The 15647-nt window shown below is 52.5% G+C and overlaps 2 protein-coding genes across 4 annotated transcripts in view; one reads left to right on the plus strand and one right to left on the minus strand.

The window, feature by feature from the left end:
• Positions 1-8364, plus strand: part of PI4K2A (phosphatidylinositol 4-kinase type 2 alpha) — a 29733-nt gene extending 21369 nt beyond the window's left edge. The window contains exons 8-9 of the mRNA XM_058671199.1: positions 325-384; positions 6137-8364. Of these exons, the coding sequence (XP_058527182.1) occupies positions 325-384; positions 6137-6298 (222 nt within the window). The 3' untranslated portion in view covers positions 6299-8364. The remainder of the gene's footprint in view (positions 1-324; positions 385-6136) is intronic.
• A 1274-nt stretch (positions 8365-9638) lies between these two features.
• AVPI1 (arginine vasopressin induced 1) lies at positions 9639-13919 on the minus strand. 3 transcript variants are annotated; one of them, XM_058671643.1, is made up of 4 exons: positions 13835-13851; positions 11545-11585; positions 11097-11393; positions 9639-10250 (listed from the first exon to the last, which is right to left on the minus strand). In XM_058671643.1, the coding sequence occupies exons 2-4, from the start codon at positions 11562-11564 to the stop codon at positions 10091-10093; spliced, it is 477 nt and encodes a 158-aa protein (XP_058527626.1). In that variant the 5' UTR covers positions 11565-11585; positions 13835-13851; the 3' UTR covers positions 9639-10090. The 3 variants fall into 3 exon arrangements, with proteins under 3 accessions (XP_058527626.1, XP_004580048.2, XP_058527627.1); XM_004579991.2 differs by lacking the exon at positions 11545-11585 and having other exon boundaries at positions 13835-13919; XM_058671644.1 differs by lacking the exons at positions 11545-11585; positions 13835-13851 and adding an exon at positions 13464-13774.
• Positions 13920-15647: the final 1728 nt, after the last annotated feature.

Genomic DNA, 15647 nt, shown 5'->3' on the forward strand with positions numbered 1-15647 from the left:
CCAGCAAGGAATGATAAGCTGGTGAAAAGCAAGCTTCCAAGGGACTGATTTGGATGGGTTTGAAGGAAAGGGGCACCATGGTGCATTGCCCTATACATCATGCGGCTGCTGTGTATTCTCAGAGGTCATATTAAAATGAAGCATTGTCGTCTGCAGCCAGAGAGGCAGAGTGAGATACCTGTTTATTCTCTGTTTCTCCATGTGTAAAATAGAAAGTTCTGAGGGTGGCGGTTTACTGGGCCTCATACCTTCTGTCAGTGTTCTTTATCAGGTTTTTAATTAGGGGAGAAAGAGGTCTCATCTCTTCTTGTTCTTCATTTGCAGAGAGATCCTGGTTTTGACAGGGGCCAGTTCCACAAGCAGATTGCTGTCATGCGGGGACAGGTGAGCCTGGGATGTCCTGTGGGGGTTTTTGGGCTCCCTCTGGGAGGGCACTGTGCTCAATTTGAGCAGAAGGGTAAAGCTTGTGTTTTGTACCCTTTTCACATGTTTGTGATCTGCCCTAATGCATGGAAGAAGAAAGATGGCCATCCCAAGTCTCCCAGCTCTTCTGTGGTAGCCAGTGCTTGCTTGCTGTCACACTGCGTGGTGGCTGTCATTAGTGGAGATAGCAGTGATCCCTGTCCTCAGATTGAAGAGTTAGACCCTTTTACCCCTTTCAAGCTCTGTGGCCTTTGGCAAGACCCTCTGTTGTGCATCTGTTAAGAGTTGGGCTTGGGCTCGGCAGCGTGGCCTACTGGCTAAGGTCCTCGCCTTGATCCCATGTGGCCGCTGGTTCTAATCCCGGCAGCTCCACTTCCTCTCTCTCTCTCCTCCTCTCAGTATATCTGACTTTGTAATAAAAATAAAATAAATCTAAGAAAAAAAGAGAGTTGGGCTGACCTGGTAGCCAGCCTGTGATCAGAGTGCCTGGATTTGAAACCTGACTTTGGCATTAACAGCTGTGAGCCTTGAGCAAGTATTTAATCTTTACTTCCCTTAGTTTTCCATTTGCAACAGGACTAATAACTGCCTGCATAATAGGGTTATGATGAAATAAGTTGGAGTAGTCCTGGCACATTGAAGTACTCAGTATGTGATTGCAATTAGGATTTTGTATAAAGAAAAACCAGGTTCTCACACCTCTGGTCGGTCTTATCAACAAGACTGGTCGGTCTTCTCAACCATTATTCATTTACTGCTTCTCATTGTTTAGCTGAGACTGCGAGGGTATTACTTGAACTTGCTGAGCCCATTTCCCCCTAGGAATGGGGTGGTCAATGCCTGGCATTGTGGTGCAACAGGTTAAGGCACCACCTGTGATACTGGCATCCCTATATGACTGCCAGTTTGAGTCCCAGCAGCTCCTCCTCCTCCTTTATTTTTATTTTTATTTGAAAGAGATTTTCTTATATTGTTTACATAGTTGACAGGAATGTATGCCCATGAGGACCACTGATTATGATGCGGAGGGTGGAGACATGGAGGAAGGTAGACAAGACAAATGCTTGCAATTTGTTTTTTCCTTTTTTCTCCTGCATCGTCAGGGGTGGGGAGAGGAGAGAGGCGAGAGCTGCTCCTTCCTGCCAAAATACAACACCACCCAGGGATGGAAGATGGCCGCTTGATGTCATCTTACAAACCCCGATATGGAGACTTTTTTTAAAAAAAGATTTATTTATTTTTATTGCAAAGTCAGATATACAGAGGAGAAACAGAGAGGAAGATCTTCTGTCTGATGATTTACTCCCCAAGCAGCCACAACGGATGGAGCTGAGCTGATCCCAAGCCAGGAGCCAGGAACTTCTTCTGGGTCTCCCCAAGGCTTTGGGCTGTCCTGGGCTGCTTTCCCAAGCCACAAGGAGGAAGCTGGATAGGAAGCAGGAATGCTGGGGTTAGAACCAGTGCCCATATGGGATCCCGGCACATGCAAGGTGAAGACTTCAGCTGCTAGGCAACAATGCCAGGCCCATGGAGAAGAATGTTCTGAGTGTGCTGCTTGAGTGGTTTTGATAGTTCTGAGACATTCTTAGTTTTATTGCTCCAAGGTTGAGAAAAATCTTCCGAAGGTGTATTGGCTGACAAAGTTTGCCTTAGTACATCCACTTGTGGAAGGCAAATTTTACACAGAGAGAAGGAGCGGCAGAAAGTTCTTCCATTCCCTGGTTCACTGCTCAAAAGACCTCAACAGCCAGAGCTGAATGCATCTGAAGTCAAGAGCCAGGAGCTTCTTCCAGTTCTCCCATGTGGATGCAGAGTCCCAAGGACTTGGCCATCCTCTGCTACTTTCCCAGGTCATAGGCAGAGGAGCTGGATTGGAAGTGGAACATATGGCATGCTGGCACCCTAGGGTAGAGGAGTAGTCTGATGTGCCACTGTGCTGGCACCAGCTCCACTTTTTTTTTTAATTTTATTATTGATGATGTTTATATTGTTGATCAGGGTGGGAAGGGTTGAGGATTAGGGGATAGTGGATGAGACCATTGTTTACATGTTTTCTTTTTCTTACTTCTTTTCTTTCCCATATTTGGGGGAGGGGGAGAGGGAATACAAGAGGAGAAACCACATCCAGTCTCCCAATCGCCGCATTACCTGGGGGATGGGGAACTGCCACCTGATATCGTCCCAGGTTCCTTATCGTGGAGCATGTTCTCGGGTTCTACTCATGTATTTTGGTAGTTCTGAGATGCTGCTGATATTGCCTCTCCGAGGATAAGGAAATCCTCCCAAGGTTGATTGGCTGTCATAGTTCACTTCCAAGTCTCCATCGGCCCAGAAATTTGCTGTCAAGCTTCACTGTGGTAGTTGATCAATTTGTTCTGCCCTCCATCTTCAGCAAACCAATGGGTGCTGCGGCCTAGACCAGCCCTATCCGACAAACGCTTGGCCTTCACATACCACAGGGAGAGCTGCAGCCCAGCCACAGTGACTCCCAGTAACCGCCACTGAAAGGCCCCCAGCTCTGGTTCCTGTGCCTGCCAGCATGTGCAGTGGACTCGTCCAATCAGCCCCATATCCCACTGAGAGCTCATATACATCACTGGGCATCGAAAGTCTAATTCAACCTAACCGACTCCACCCTCCAGCGCACACTCATGCCAGCAGGTGCCACTGCCTGTCCAACCAGGCCTGCCCCCAGTCCTTGTTCTCGTGCTCATCAGTGGGAGTTACAGCCCATCATAGAGGAGCCCACAGCCTCCCTACTGGACCCACTCCCTGCCTTGGATCTTGCACTCTTCAGGGGGTTCTGCGATCTAGCTCGACAGGGGTTGCCCCCAGTGCCAGCACTTACCAGGTGATGCTATGCCAAAGCCCAACCCCACCTGCCCTTATTCTGGCTTTTGCCTATACCCGCAGATACAGTTGACTACCCCAGCCTGACTCTCACCTAACCCAGCTTACATGTAGGCCAACAGGTGTTGTAGCTCAAGCTCCACTTCTGATGAAATTCTCTGCTAATGCTTCTGAGGAGGCAGTGGACGATGGCCTAAGTGGGTCGGCCCCTGCTATTCATGTGGGAGATCCGAATGGAATTTCAGGCATTTGGCTTCGGCCTGGCCTAGCCTTGGCTGTTGTGGCCATTTGGCTGTGAACCAGTACATGGAAGATCCATCTATGTCTCTCATTCTCTCTTCCCTTTCCTCCTCCTCTCTCTTGTAACTCTACCTTTCAAATATATAGAAGTAAATCTTAAAAAAAAAAAAAAAGGAGCTGAAATTACTGTCTGAATACCACTAACATGGTCTCTTTGCCTTGCCTGAGTGGTGGAGGGGCTCACTTAGGCTGGCAGACTTTTTGAAAACCTCAAACATCACTTGATATTCTTTGATATCAGCGAGCTGGTATAAAGGAATGAACTTCCTTCCAAGGCAGTACAGACTGTGCCTCTGTCTATATTGTATATCTTCTGGAATCCCTTGCCAGTATTACAGCTGCCCTCCCGCTAGACCTAATTAGACCCAGTTAGTACTATTACCCAGTGAGGCAGGGGTTAGAGTAGGTCAGAGTAAAATTTTCTCTTTCCATCCCATGCTCTAAATACCTTCTGTCACCCAGAAAACAACCAGGTAGTAATATGAGCAAAGGAAACAAACATTTATTCCACAATAGGTATTGCAGTCTGGCCACCCAACCAAGGGCCAACCTACAGGGTATTCTAGCAGGGGGCTGGAGAGCTTTTTAAGAAATCAAGCAGAAAGATAAATCTGAATTCTGGCACTTGTTTTGAAACTTTTTAGCAGGCTAACGGGGCTACAGGTTGGAGATGGCAGAGTAGGGTTGTTGGGAGTACTTTCTTTATCAACAGGCTGGCTCGTGGTCAGCTGACAGGGGGTTTACATGGTCATGGGCACTCAGCCACTTTGCCTTTCAGGATGCCGGGTAGTGAGACAAGATGGAATCTGCTTTGGAGGCAGTTCCTGGAGCAGCACCTGCCTCTTGACACCTCCAGGTTTCGTGAGCATCTGGCTTCACACAGGCAGGTGGTTAGGATCTCACTGGAATTCTTACCTAACTGCTGCTGGTACACCAAAGCAGAATGAAGCTTTCACTGTAGACATCAGCTCAGGCAGAGGCCAAAACCTGTCTATGTAACTGAATACGTGTAAACCTAAACTTATTCTAAAATGATCATTTTACTTAGAGAAACAATGAGGAGACAGCATTGGAGGGAAAAATCTAACTGAAATACGGGCTTTTTGTTTTTTTAAAATTTTTTAAATTGTAAAGTCACATTTACAGAGAAAAGGAGAGACAGAAAGGAAGATCTTCCATCTGATGATTCACTCTCCAAGTACCTGCAACGATGAGCTGAGCCAATCTAAAGCCAGGAGCCAGGAGCTTCTTCTGGGTCTCCCATGTGGGAGCAGGGTCCCATGTCCTCACACCATCCTCAACTGCTTTCCCAAGCCACAAGCAGGGAGCTGGATGGGAAATGGAGCAGCCAGGACATGAATTGGCACACGTATGGGATCCTAGCACATGCAAGGCAGGAACCTTAGCCACTAGGCTGCCACGCCAGGCCCAGAAGTATAGGCTTATTTTTTTTTTTTAATCAGTTATTTCAGAGACATAAGAACCTGAATATGCTGACTCACTCCCCAAATGCTGGCAACAACCAGGAGGCCGATCCCAAGAGCTGGGAGCTCAATCCAGGTCTCCCACATGGGTGGCATCAGTGTTGCCTCCCAGGTCCACTTTATCTGGAAGCTGCTATCAGCAGCCAGAGCTGGGGATTGAATCCACATACTCCTGTGTGGGAGGTGAGCATCTTGTCACCTAACGACTTGGCTGACTGCCCTCCCTAGCAATCCCCATTGTTTAGGAGTAAGGAAGCAACCATGGATATGCACAAAACATTTACTTTACCAAAAATACAATGCAGTATGGTTTATAATTGTGAAAATTATATAAATTAGCTAAAGAGTAAGAAGCAGGCTATTGAAACCTAGAAATAGGGGCTAGGGGCCCTGCGTGGTGGCCTAATGACTAAAGTCCTCAACTTGCATGCAGCAGGATCCCATATGGGCACCGGTTCTAATCCCAGCAGCCTCACTTCCCATCCAGCTCCCTGCTTGTGGCCTGGGAAAGCAGTCAAGGACGGCCCAAAGCCTTGGGACCCTGCACCCATGTGGGAGACCTGGAAGAGGCTCTGGGCTCTTGGCTTCGGATCAGTTCAGCCCCAGTCATTATTTTTATTGGAAAGTCAGATATACAGAGAGGAGGAGAAACAGAGAGGAAGATCTTCCGTCTGATGATTCACTCCCCAAGTGACCGCAACAGCCAGAGCTGAGCTGATCTAAAGCTAGGAACTAGAAACTTCTTCTGGGTCTCCCACATGGATGCAGGGTCCCAAGGCTTTGGGCCATCCTTGACTGCTTTCCCAGGCCACCAGCAGGGAGCTGGATGGGAAGTGGAGCTGCTGGGATTAGAACTGGTGCCCATTTGAGATCCCGGCGCATTCAAGGCGAGGACTTTAGCTGCTAGGCCACGCCACCGGGTCTGTCTTGTAACTTTTATAAATAGCTGTCTGTCTGATTTCCCATTGCTGTGTCAATCCCTTACTCCTCTGTGGAAGCTCTTTGTGCTGCTTTCCCTTCAGAGGCAGACCTGGAACATCTTGGCCCTTCCCTCACTCAGCTCCTTCTTCTCACTGCAGATCCTAAACCTGACCCAGGCCCTGAAGGACAACAAGAGTCCCCTGCACCTTGTCCAGATGCCCCCCGTGATTGTCGAGACGGCCCGTTCACACCAGCGGTCTTCGAGCGAGTCTTACACGCAGAGCTTTCAGAGTCGGAAGCCCTTCTTTTCCTGGTGGTAACCCGAGAGGCAGGTGAAGAAGACTGAGACTTGGGCTGGAAGGGAACCTGCAGAGCCAGGTGCAGAAAAAGCCAGGGAAGCTGGTGGAGAAAGCAGTGCCTGGAAGTCCTCTCCCTGTCCTCGCCACCCACAGGGAGAAGCACAATCAGAGACAGCGAGTGCCCCTGGGCCCTGCTGAGGGCCAGAGGGCCATGCAGGCGCCTGGAAGGGAGAATCTCCCTTCCCGGGACTCCTGGTGGCAGCTGGGAAAGTCCCTTCCTTCCCCAACACCTTGCTCTGTTGCAAAAGTCCCTATTATATTCTGCATCAGAAAAACAAACCAACAAAAACAAGTTAAATGCTTGTAGCAGATCCCTACAGCCTCCTAGGGCAGAATCCTTTAATCTAGACCTAAATTTGCATAGGCCCAGACATTTGTGTTGCTTACTCCCATGAACCAAGGCTGTCAGGGGACCACTCGCAGTGCTGGGACACACAGAATGCCCATCTTTCTTTTGGGTTTTTGCCAAATCTCCTTTCCCTTCCTCTTCCTGCCAGTGTTGTAGGTGGCTGCAAGCCTCCCCATCCTTCTCTTGACAAGGAGGCTTGGCTTTGCCCCTGTCCGTGGCTCTGCACTCTGGCCAGCTGCAGTTAGCCTGTTTGTCACTCAGGCAGACACAGGCAGGACTGGGCTTAGCATTTTATCAGGACAGGAAATTGACACCCAACATGGAAAGGTGATACAGTCCAAATGTATGCTGGGAGCGACAAGTGTTCTGTGGGTGTACTTGTCCAGCCCTACTTCTGGAGTCCTTGGTTCCAGCTCTCTGTTTGTTCTGCCCTTACTTTAAATATTTGTCTTCCTAACTCTTGATTTATGAGTCCAGTTTGGGCTCTGGAGTGGGTCTCCATGAGGATCCTGGGTTGAGTCCAGCCCTTAAGAGAACACGATATTAGGTTCTTGTATTTACATGCTACTATCATGGCATGGCAGAAGTGTTCTGCCTGCTGATGGGCAGTTTCCTTTTTGCTTCCTGACTTCTTGTTCTATGCTGGTTTCTCCGTGGCCTCTTGAGCAAGGCAGGGCCCCAATGTTGCCAGTGCCTACTCAGCTAACAGTGCATATTCTCACTTCCATGTGTCTTTTCCCTGCTCTTCACACTCCTGCCAGATGTTCAAGCCCTTTCTACACCAAAGCAAAGAATGTCCACAGGAGGGAGTAAAAGGTACTGCCTGTGGCTGAGGCACAGCTGAGTTTTGTCACCCTGCGACTGGTCAATCAGCCTTGGAAAGAAGCTATCACGAAGGTTTAAGAAACAACCAAAGAAAGGGAGTGAGGTGACGGCTGTGTCCTCTGCTTGCCTGGCTCTCATCTTCCGGGATGCAGAGACCGGCAGCCCTCTCGTTGGCTGTGCCATGCTGCTCCCCTTCCGTCATGGTTGTGCTGGGCTTCCACCCAGCTGAAAGGAAGAGCTGGGTATACATGCCCTATGGACAAAGGCACAGCTCCCTGCCTGCCCAGGTCCGACAATCGCATCCTGCTGATCTGGACTTTGGCCTTGGACATGTTTGAGAGACTGGCTGCCTCCTGACCGCAGGTGCTAGCGGGGTTCCAGGTGTGGTAGCTTCCCACGGACATCTTGACCCAAGCACGTCCGGGAGCTCCCGGCGACTTACGGCGTCTGAGGATCAGCCTGGTGACTTCCTCCAGCCAAGCCAGGTCTATACATTGTCCTGATCCAGACTAGCTCTGTGAGCAGAAGAAAATGGGGTCCAGTGTAAGAGGGAGCCAGTCAGTGTGGGCATCCTTCCCTGGCCTGTCTGCATCCTCCCTGGAAGCCTGTCCTCAGGTTGACTTGAACGTGGACTTTGGGAGAGCCAAAGGCCTGGGTGCCAGGGTAGGCTTCTGGGTGGCACTCCTGCAACACCTCATCCCTCTGCCAGTGTGGGCCCTGTTCCATGGTGTCGAAGTGGAGGCTGGGCTGTGAGTGCTGCTGCCCCCATGTCATTCTCTAATGCACTGTAGAAATTGTATGTAATGTATTTAAATCAATGCAGATGTATGAATAACAAATCCAATTCTGACTATTTTTGTCCAGTGTTCTTTGTGGGAAGGAATATCAAGAGGGTGGAATATAACTTAAGGACAGAGTGGAAGGGCTGGACAGGACCCTTACTTCCAAAGTCCCAGTGCTCTGAAATTCCCACAGTATGTTCCTAACTCATTTGACACCACATTTGCACCGTGATGAAGCTATTACTAGACATGCTTCTTAGTTTACTTTTTGCACAACTATTGTCTGTTTTAAGGGCTGGCCCCTAAGAAATATTACACAGTATATTTCCTACTTGAAAAAAGTAATGTCGGTTCTTGTCTTCCATGAATTTTCATAAGACAAAGTAGTGGGCCCGGTGGCGTGGCCTAGCAGCTAAAGTCCTTGCCTTGAATGCGCCGGGATCTCAAATGGGCACCAGTTCTAATCCCGGCAGCTCCACTTCCCATACAGCTCCCTGCTTGTGGCCTGGGAAAGCAGTCAAGGACGGCCCAAAGCCTTGGGACCCTGCACCCATGTGGGAGACCTGGAAGAAGTTCCTGGTTCCTGGCTTCGGATCGGCATAGCACCAGTCGTTGCACTCACTTGAGGAGTGAATCATCAGATGGAAGATCTTTCTGTCTCTCCTCCTCTCTGTATATCTAACTTTGCAACAAAAATTTTAAAAAAATAAATCTTAAAAAAAAAAAAAGACAAAGTAGTGAGCAAAGCAAGACTGATTTATTTAAGTCAGGAACCTGCTGCAGCAGCCAGGAGATGGCTCCAAAAGATGAAACACATGAAAAACAGGCACAATTTTTGGGAAAAAAATACAACGGCAAAAATCAGAAGGGTGTGGATGAAACCCTTAAAAATTGTAGTTATGCAACCTTCCAATATAAAACAAAAAAGCCACCGGAGTGGGATTAGCACTTTGATCTTGCTAAAGGCAGCCTTTTAGAGAGAAGCAAGCATCTTGTATCTTGTTTAAGAGACTCCACATTTTCTCATTCCAACGAAGACCCCACCCTAGTTCATCTAGCTCCTTATGTACGGACAGTGCAGGTGGCTGGAGGATGACTGGTCCCAGTCAGCCCATGGGGATGAAGAAGCCACATGAGATGCTGGAGCCCACTGGTTTGCAGATGTAGCCCATCCAGCAGCCAGCGCCCACTGTGCAGGGCTGCCTACACAGTGTTCTGCTGTTCCTCAGATCTGATGGGGCATGGGGAAGACAAAGCAGAAGCCGACCCTGATTTCTCCTTCTTGGCGTGCCCCACCCCTACTCCTTAGCCGCTGTTTCAGGATCCTCCCCTGCTGCAATGCAGTTCTTGATATAAATATTTTTGTTCGCCATTTACACCACAGCTCCCTTGTGCTGGTCTGACGGTGCTCGGCTATGGGACAAGCTGCTAGCTCATGGGTTACAGTAGCAGCAGGTGGATCAGTAGCAGAAGTAGTGAGATACTGCGTCCAAGAGCCTGCCACTCGGCTCCCAGGGAAGGTCATGCAGCCCCAGTACAGTGTTAGGTAAGGAAGTGCTGAGGCAGGGACAGTCACTGGTCTTCCTCATCTAGGTGAGGATCAGACCCCACTGAACCAAGCCAAATGGACACCTTCTACTCTCCAAGGAGCAGGCCAGTGGCAGCGGTCTCTTCCTTTGGGTTTTTCAGGTAGGCTTGCCCGCCCCAGGTCTCTTCCTCTTCACCTCCCCAGGCCCTTGGGCAAAGGTCGCTGTGATTCCTGGGGAAGCCACTGCCATTCCCGGCCCCTTCCCTGCCTCAGTGCCTGATCTGGTGGAGGTAGCCTGTGGGGCCGGGCTTGGCCCAGTTCTGGCGGATCCTAGCACTTGTCCTCCGGACGATCGGCTGCTGCTCACCGGAGGCCGTCTCTGTGGTATGGCTCTGTGGGTTGGCCAGTGGAGAGCGGGGTTCTGGGATCCTATGGGGAACAAGTGAATGAGAAACCAGCATCAACAGGAAGGACAGAATGGGGACTTGTAAGTTTTATAATAGGGGACTATAAAACACTTCTGGGGGCAAAGTGACCCCAGTATGTCTTCATCCTATATTCAAGGCAGACATTGTCAGTCATGTTGGGAAAACAGTATTTGAAGTCATGACTACAAACTGGACGTAATACAAGCAATGAAGCTGACTCAGGATCTAGAACCTACTGGTCTCAGAGGCCCTAATCAGATGTGCTGTTCTTATTGTGGGCCCCAGAGAAGGCAGCCAGGGAAGGAGCCCTGGGCGTCACAACCTGCAGTGATTGGTATGGGCTACATGGTTCAGCTGGGCCCTGGGTGCTGGTGGTGACCTAGGCAAAGAGTGGATGACTAGGGAGCCGGGGAAAGATGCTGTCTAAAGGCCAATTCTTAACAGCTTTTAACCTCCAACGGCACCACAGTAGCTTTCCATGACCTGTGAGCCCATAGGCAGATTTTAACCAGGTTTACCTCTGAATGTCACTACTAGTCTACAGCAGATAGAGGCTACCCTTCCTCCCAGGCCACATTCCCTCCCACCCAGCTGAGAACCACTGTGGAATGAGGTGGTGCTGCTGGGACCCAGACGCCCCTTCCCATGGGAGTTCACACCACCATGTATGATTCCAACAGCACCAGCAGTCTTACAGGTGCTAGCCAGGAGGTGGTGTCAGTAGCTATACCAACCCCAAAGCAGGCCAAGTGAGGACAAACAGCAGGTCCCAGGTCCCACAGCTAGGCACTCTGGGCCAAGCCGCAGGAATGCGCCTATCCCTCAGCCTCCAGTCCCTGGAACCTACCGGAGCCTGCTGCAGGGGTGCAGCGAGTGGCCCAGCAGTTTCTGCCTAGGAGGCTTCTTTCTGCGCAGCCGCCTCAGGGCCTCTGCCACCCGGTGCTCCCCAGCGCACTCCCAGATAATCTGGGCACGCTCCTTGGCCAGCTGGTCCCCGCTGCGCTGAAACAGGCCCTGGATCTGCAGCAGCTCCGCATCCTGGAAGATGTTGGCCGAGGCCTGCTTGCGGTCCCGCACTTCTGTTGGGGGCTTCCACGGGGGCGGCTCGCTGACCACAGAGGCTGGGGTGCCCATGCTGGGTGCTCTGAGGATGAAAACAGGAGATAGCAGCAGTTCAACAGACTTCCCAAGCCTGAGGAAGGGCTCCTGGGGTCTCTGTTCTCCAGGAGCCAGCGTGGAACAAGTCTTGTTCTCAAATCACTGATTCCCTAGGGTACCCTGGGAACCACGCTAACCTTGGTTCAGACACTTGCATTATCACTCAGGTCGTAGCAACCTGGGAGGCAAAAATTACTGTTAATCCGCATCTTCAATGAAGACGTGTGACTCAGTGGTCATGAGGCTGGGAGGAGAACCTAGGTGGGCCTGGCTGTAAGGGCCACCCAGATGCCAGGAGCACTGAACACATCCACTGCTCTGTAACAGGTTTAGTCCCATAACACTGATGACATGCCTAAGCCACAGCCTCAGGAGTGGGTACTTCAAGGATCAACCACGGTTATGCACCAGACTCCAGGTATCCCAGCACAGCGGCCTGCCTCCTCCTCCCTCAGCGTAACCTGGAGACCAACGCCTGCTCTGCTGCAGTGAGCTGTGCCATAGGACCCGGTGGCAGACAGGGAGGCATTGCTACTCTGACACACCTTGTGACCTCAGCTGGCTATGGCCTAGCCCAGGTATGCTGGGTGGCTTGGACTGTGCTAGGGTGGTAGAGAACAGCGTGTTGTCCCTTCTCTCTGAGTCAGCACATCCCAGCTTCCCAGGCAAAGGCTGGATGACCACTGAGCAGCAGCAGCTGTCCTGGGCAGCAAGCAGCTTGAATCTGACTTGCAGTCAGGACAGACTGACAACCTGCGGCCAGGCGAGTCACAGACAGCAGCACACAGCCATCTGGGCAGCCTTTGCCCCCAGCCTCAGCCAGGCTTCCATGAATCGGGCCAGGCCCCTCCAAGGCTTCATTTCTTCAGTTTCATTTAGTTGAAATGCAGATCAACAGGGAGAGACCTTCCATCTACTCCTTCACTCCTCAGATGTCTGCAACAGCAAGTCCTGGGCCAGGCTGAAGCCAGGAGCTGCTGCCAGGGACCCAACTACTTGCACTACCATCTCCCACCTCCAGGGATGCCTGAGGAGGAAGATGATCAGAAGTGGAGGAGCCTTGAGCCAGGCACCCCTGTGGGATGCAGGTGTCCCAAGCAGCACCCTAACCCTCTGCGCCACAAGCATTGCTCTGACCCTTCCAGATGTTGAGGCCCATCATCCTTGGCTCTGCCTCGCACCCTGGGATTCAGACAACTAAGTACAGCTAGAGCGAAAAAATTGTTGGATTCCATGTAAACCTTGGGAATCAGAATCCTTTTACTATCAGGGCAAACTTTTCTTATGTCACTGAAAGTGCTTAGCAGTCCCTTCCCCCTCACTTCCTGAACAAGACCTTAATCCAGGTGATTGTAACAGTGCACAAAGAGAGCAGGGAACTGTGAAAAGGGTACAAACGGAGCTCTCATTTTCAGAGCCGACATGGAAGTGAACCCCCTTTGAATCAATCATCTCTGTAATCAGGGGCTGGGGGCCTCTTAGAAAAATAACAGGAGGTTCTGGCCAAAAGCCCAGGTCTGCCGCTCTGCAGATACCCCACGGATCAGCAACTAAAACCTGGGCCTAGTCCAAATGGCCATGTGGGTGTCTGACCACCCACCACCACCCACCACACCAAGGGCTGCAACTTCGTGCTCCAGGAGACATAGAAAGACACAGGGCTCTTTGCCCAGATCGTGGCGCAGATGCAACATGGAAATAAACGGCTCCCAGGTGTGGAGGTAACAGCTTTTTCCAATAGGAAGTTCCGAACCCTGGATTCCGGGTGTGCCCCTGGACAAGCCTCAGGGACCCAAGCTTCAGTGTTGTCGTCATCAACATGAGAATTAAAAAAAAAAAACTCACTACACAGTCCGGCGGGGAACAGACCCTGGGAGACTGAATCAACGGTGAGAGGCAGAGGCTGCACCCGCCTGCCATCAGCAAACTCCACCGAGAGGAGAGGACGGTAGACAGCAAGGGGTTCGTCGGCGTGCACTAAGACCTCAGCCTCCGGAGGCGGCATTACCGCTCCACCCCCAGGAGGAGGATCTGACAAATTTGAAAGCTGAGTAACCTGCCCAGCGCCACACAGCTCACTGGCTGCAGGCCAAGTGCGAGCCCAGGGAGCGTTGGCCCTGGGGTCCGCCAGTGGCTGTCGGGGTCTGGAAGGCTCCCCAGCTTCCCTGCCCGGCTCCGTGCCCTCCGCACTCTTCCACCCGTGCCGGTGACAGCGGCCACCCCGACGACTCGGACCTGGGCAGGGTCCACCACCTCCGGGAGGGCCGGCGCAGCCTCTGGGGTCGGGAGGGGGTAGGAGGCAGCGGTCACGGCCGGCCAGGCGCTGGGGGGAAGGCATCGCGGCCGAGGTCACACGGCCACACCCCTGCCTACCCGGCGGCTCTGCGTCCGCACCACAACCCCGAGCCCCGACGTCGGCCCGCCTACCTGGCTGCCCGCGGCGAGCCGCACTCAGCCCCCAGCCGGCCCGGGATCTCTTCGGCGGCAGCCACGGAGAAAGCGCTCCAGGGAAACCGAACAGCCAATCCGCGCCCGGAGCCTTTGTGAACGCTCCGGAACCAGCCTCCCAAAACCGAACGCGGAGTCTCCGCGGGCCAATCAGCGGCGGGACACGGGCAAGAGGGCGTGTCCTGACCCGCCCCCTTCCTCCGCCCGCAGAGTGCGAAGATGCCCTGTGCCCAATCAGCGGCGGCACAACGGTCAGGGGGCGTGTTCGCCTGGGCCCCGCCCCCCGGCCGGCCGCCTTGGCGACGCGCAGGCGTCCCCTTCGTGACGTCAGTGCGCGAGGCCCGCGCCGTCTGGCTGGCGCGGGAGCCGGGCGGGGATGCATTCCTGGCCCCGGGTGCGGTGGCTGCGGCTGGGCCAGCCTGCGACACGTGACGGATGCCCTGACTCCACGGGCCAGACGCCAGCGCTGACGTCACCGCGTCCGGAGCTTTAAACTGCCGCTCTTAAAGCCCAGCTGCCCGCCACGCTGTGTCCTGGCTCAGCTTTGTGGGCGTAGGTGAGGCCTGAAAACCGGCGGGTCCTGGGTTCGAATTTTGAGCAGGCTTGCAGTTCCCTAAACGACACGGCTTTTCAGAGTTTGTTTTCTCTCAGTCTGCATGGGGGGCCTGCCCTGTGTGGGTTCCTTGACGAGAAGTCAGTAGGGGAGACCTAGCGCTCTAGCCCGGGAGAGATTACAGGCCGACGAAGGAGGCAGACCTCCGGCCACCTGACACAAGATGTGTGGTGACCCCCAAGGAGGGCGCGTCTCAGCTCCCGCTGAGAGGCCACAGAAGACTGAAGAAGACACATGGGAGCTGAAAGGAAGGAGCTGGAATTGGTGGAATGAAGGAGAGTGGGTGTGAGGAGAGGGACAGTGGTGTGAGAGCCAGACCGGAAGGGGAGAGATTAATTCAGGCTGGTGGGGCACAGGGAGGAGAAAACAGCAGGGAGACGGCTTTGGACAGGGCTGGGCATGCTGTGCGATTTGTGTGAGGCACACTTTTTTTTTTAAGACTTATTTGAAACACAAAGCTACAGAGAGAGGAGAGAGAAATCTTCCATCTGCTGGTTCATTCGCCAAATGGCCACACCACAGTGGCCAGAGCTGAGCCAATTTGAGAGGCCAAGAGCTTCTTCCAGGTGTCCCACAAGGACCTGCACCATCCTCTGCTGCCTTCCCAGGCCATTAGCAGGGAACTGGATCAAAAGTGGAGCAGCGAGAACCAGAATCAGCATCCATACAGGATGCCAGTACTGCAGGTAGAGGCTTAGCTTGCCACGCAAGGAGGTGACAGGTGTGCTTGTAGATGGGCACTGTGGCCAGGCTTGCAGCTTGGACTTGGAGGGGGCAGGAGTGGATCCAGGGTGTGTGTGCCAGGCTCGGGATGGATGCGTGTGTTGCTTCCCCAGAAGATGAGGGGTTATTGGTGCCATTGCTCAGGACCTGTCAGGACGGGGCCCAGTCTGCCTGACTTCCTTTTCACTTCAGATCTGACCCTGTGTTCATGTACATTTGTTCTCTTCTGTGAAGTTCCGAGGCTGAGGGGTGGCAGCTGGCAGCCTGGCATTTTCTGAAAGGGGAGGGCATGTTGGAGCTTCTTCCTCATCCCACTGACTGGTTCCTCTCCCAGGCACACACGGCACCTGTGCGTGCTGCGGTGCAGCTGACAGGATTCTCATGCTGGTTTCTCTACACTTTCTAAAGCTGTGGACAAGGACACAGACCTGAGCCATGTGCCTGGCCAAGCAGAAG

Source organism: Ochotona princeps, chromosome 13, assembly GCF_030435755.1.
Source record: "Ochotona princeps isolate mOchPri1 chromosome 13, mOchPri1.hap1, whole genome shotgun sequence".
Classification (NCBI taxonomy): domain Eukaryota; kingdom Metazoa; phylum Chordata; class Mammalia; order Lagomorpha; family Ochotonidae; genus Ochotona; species Ochotona princeps.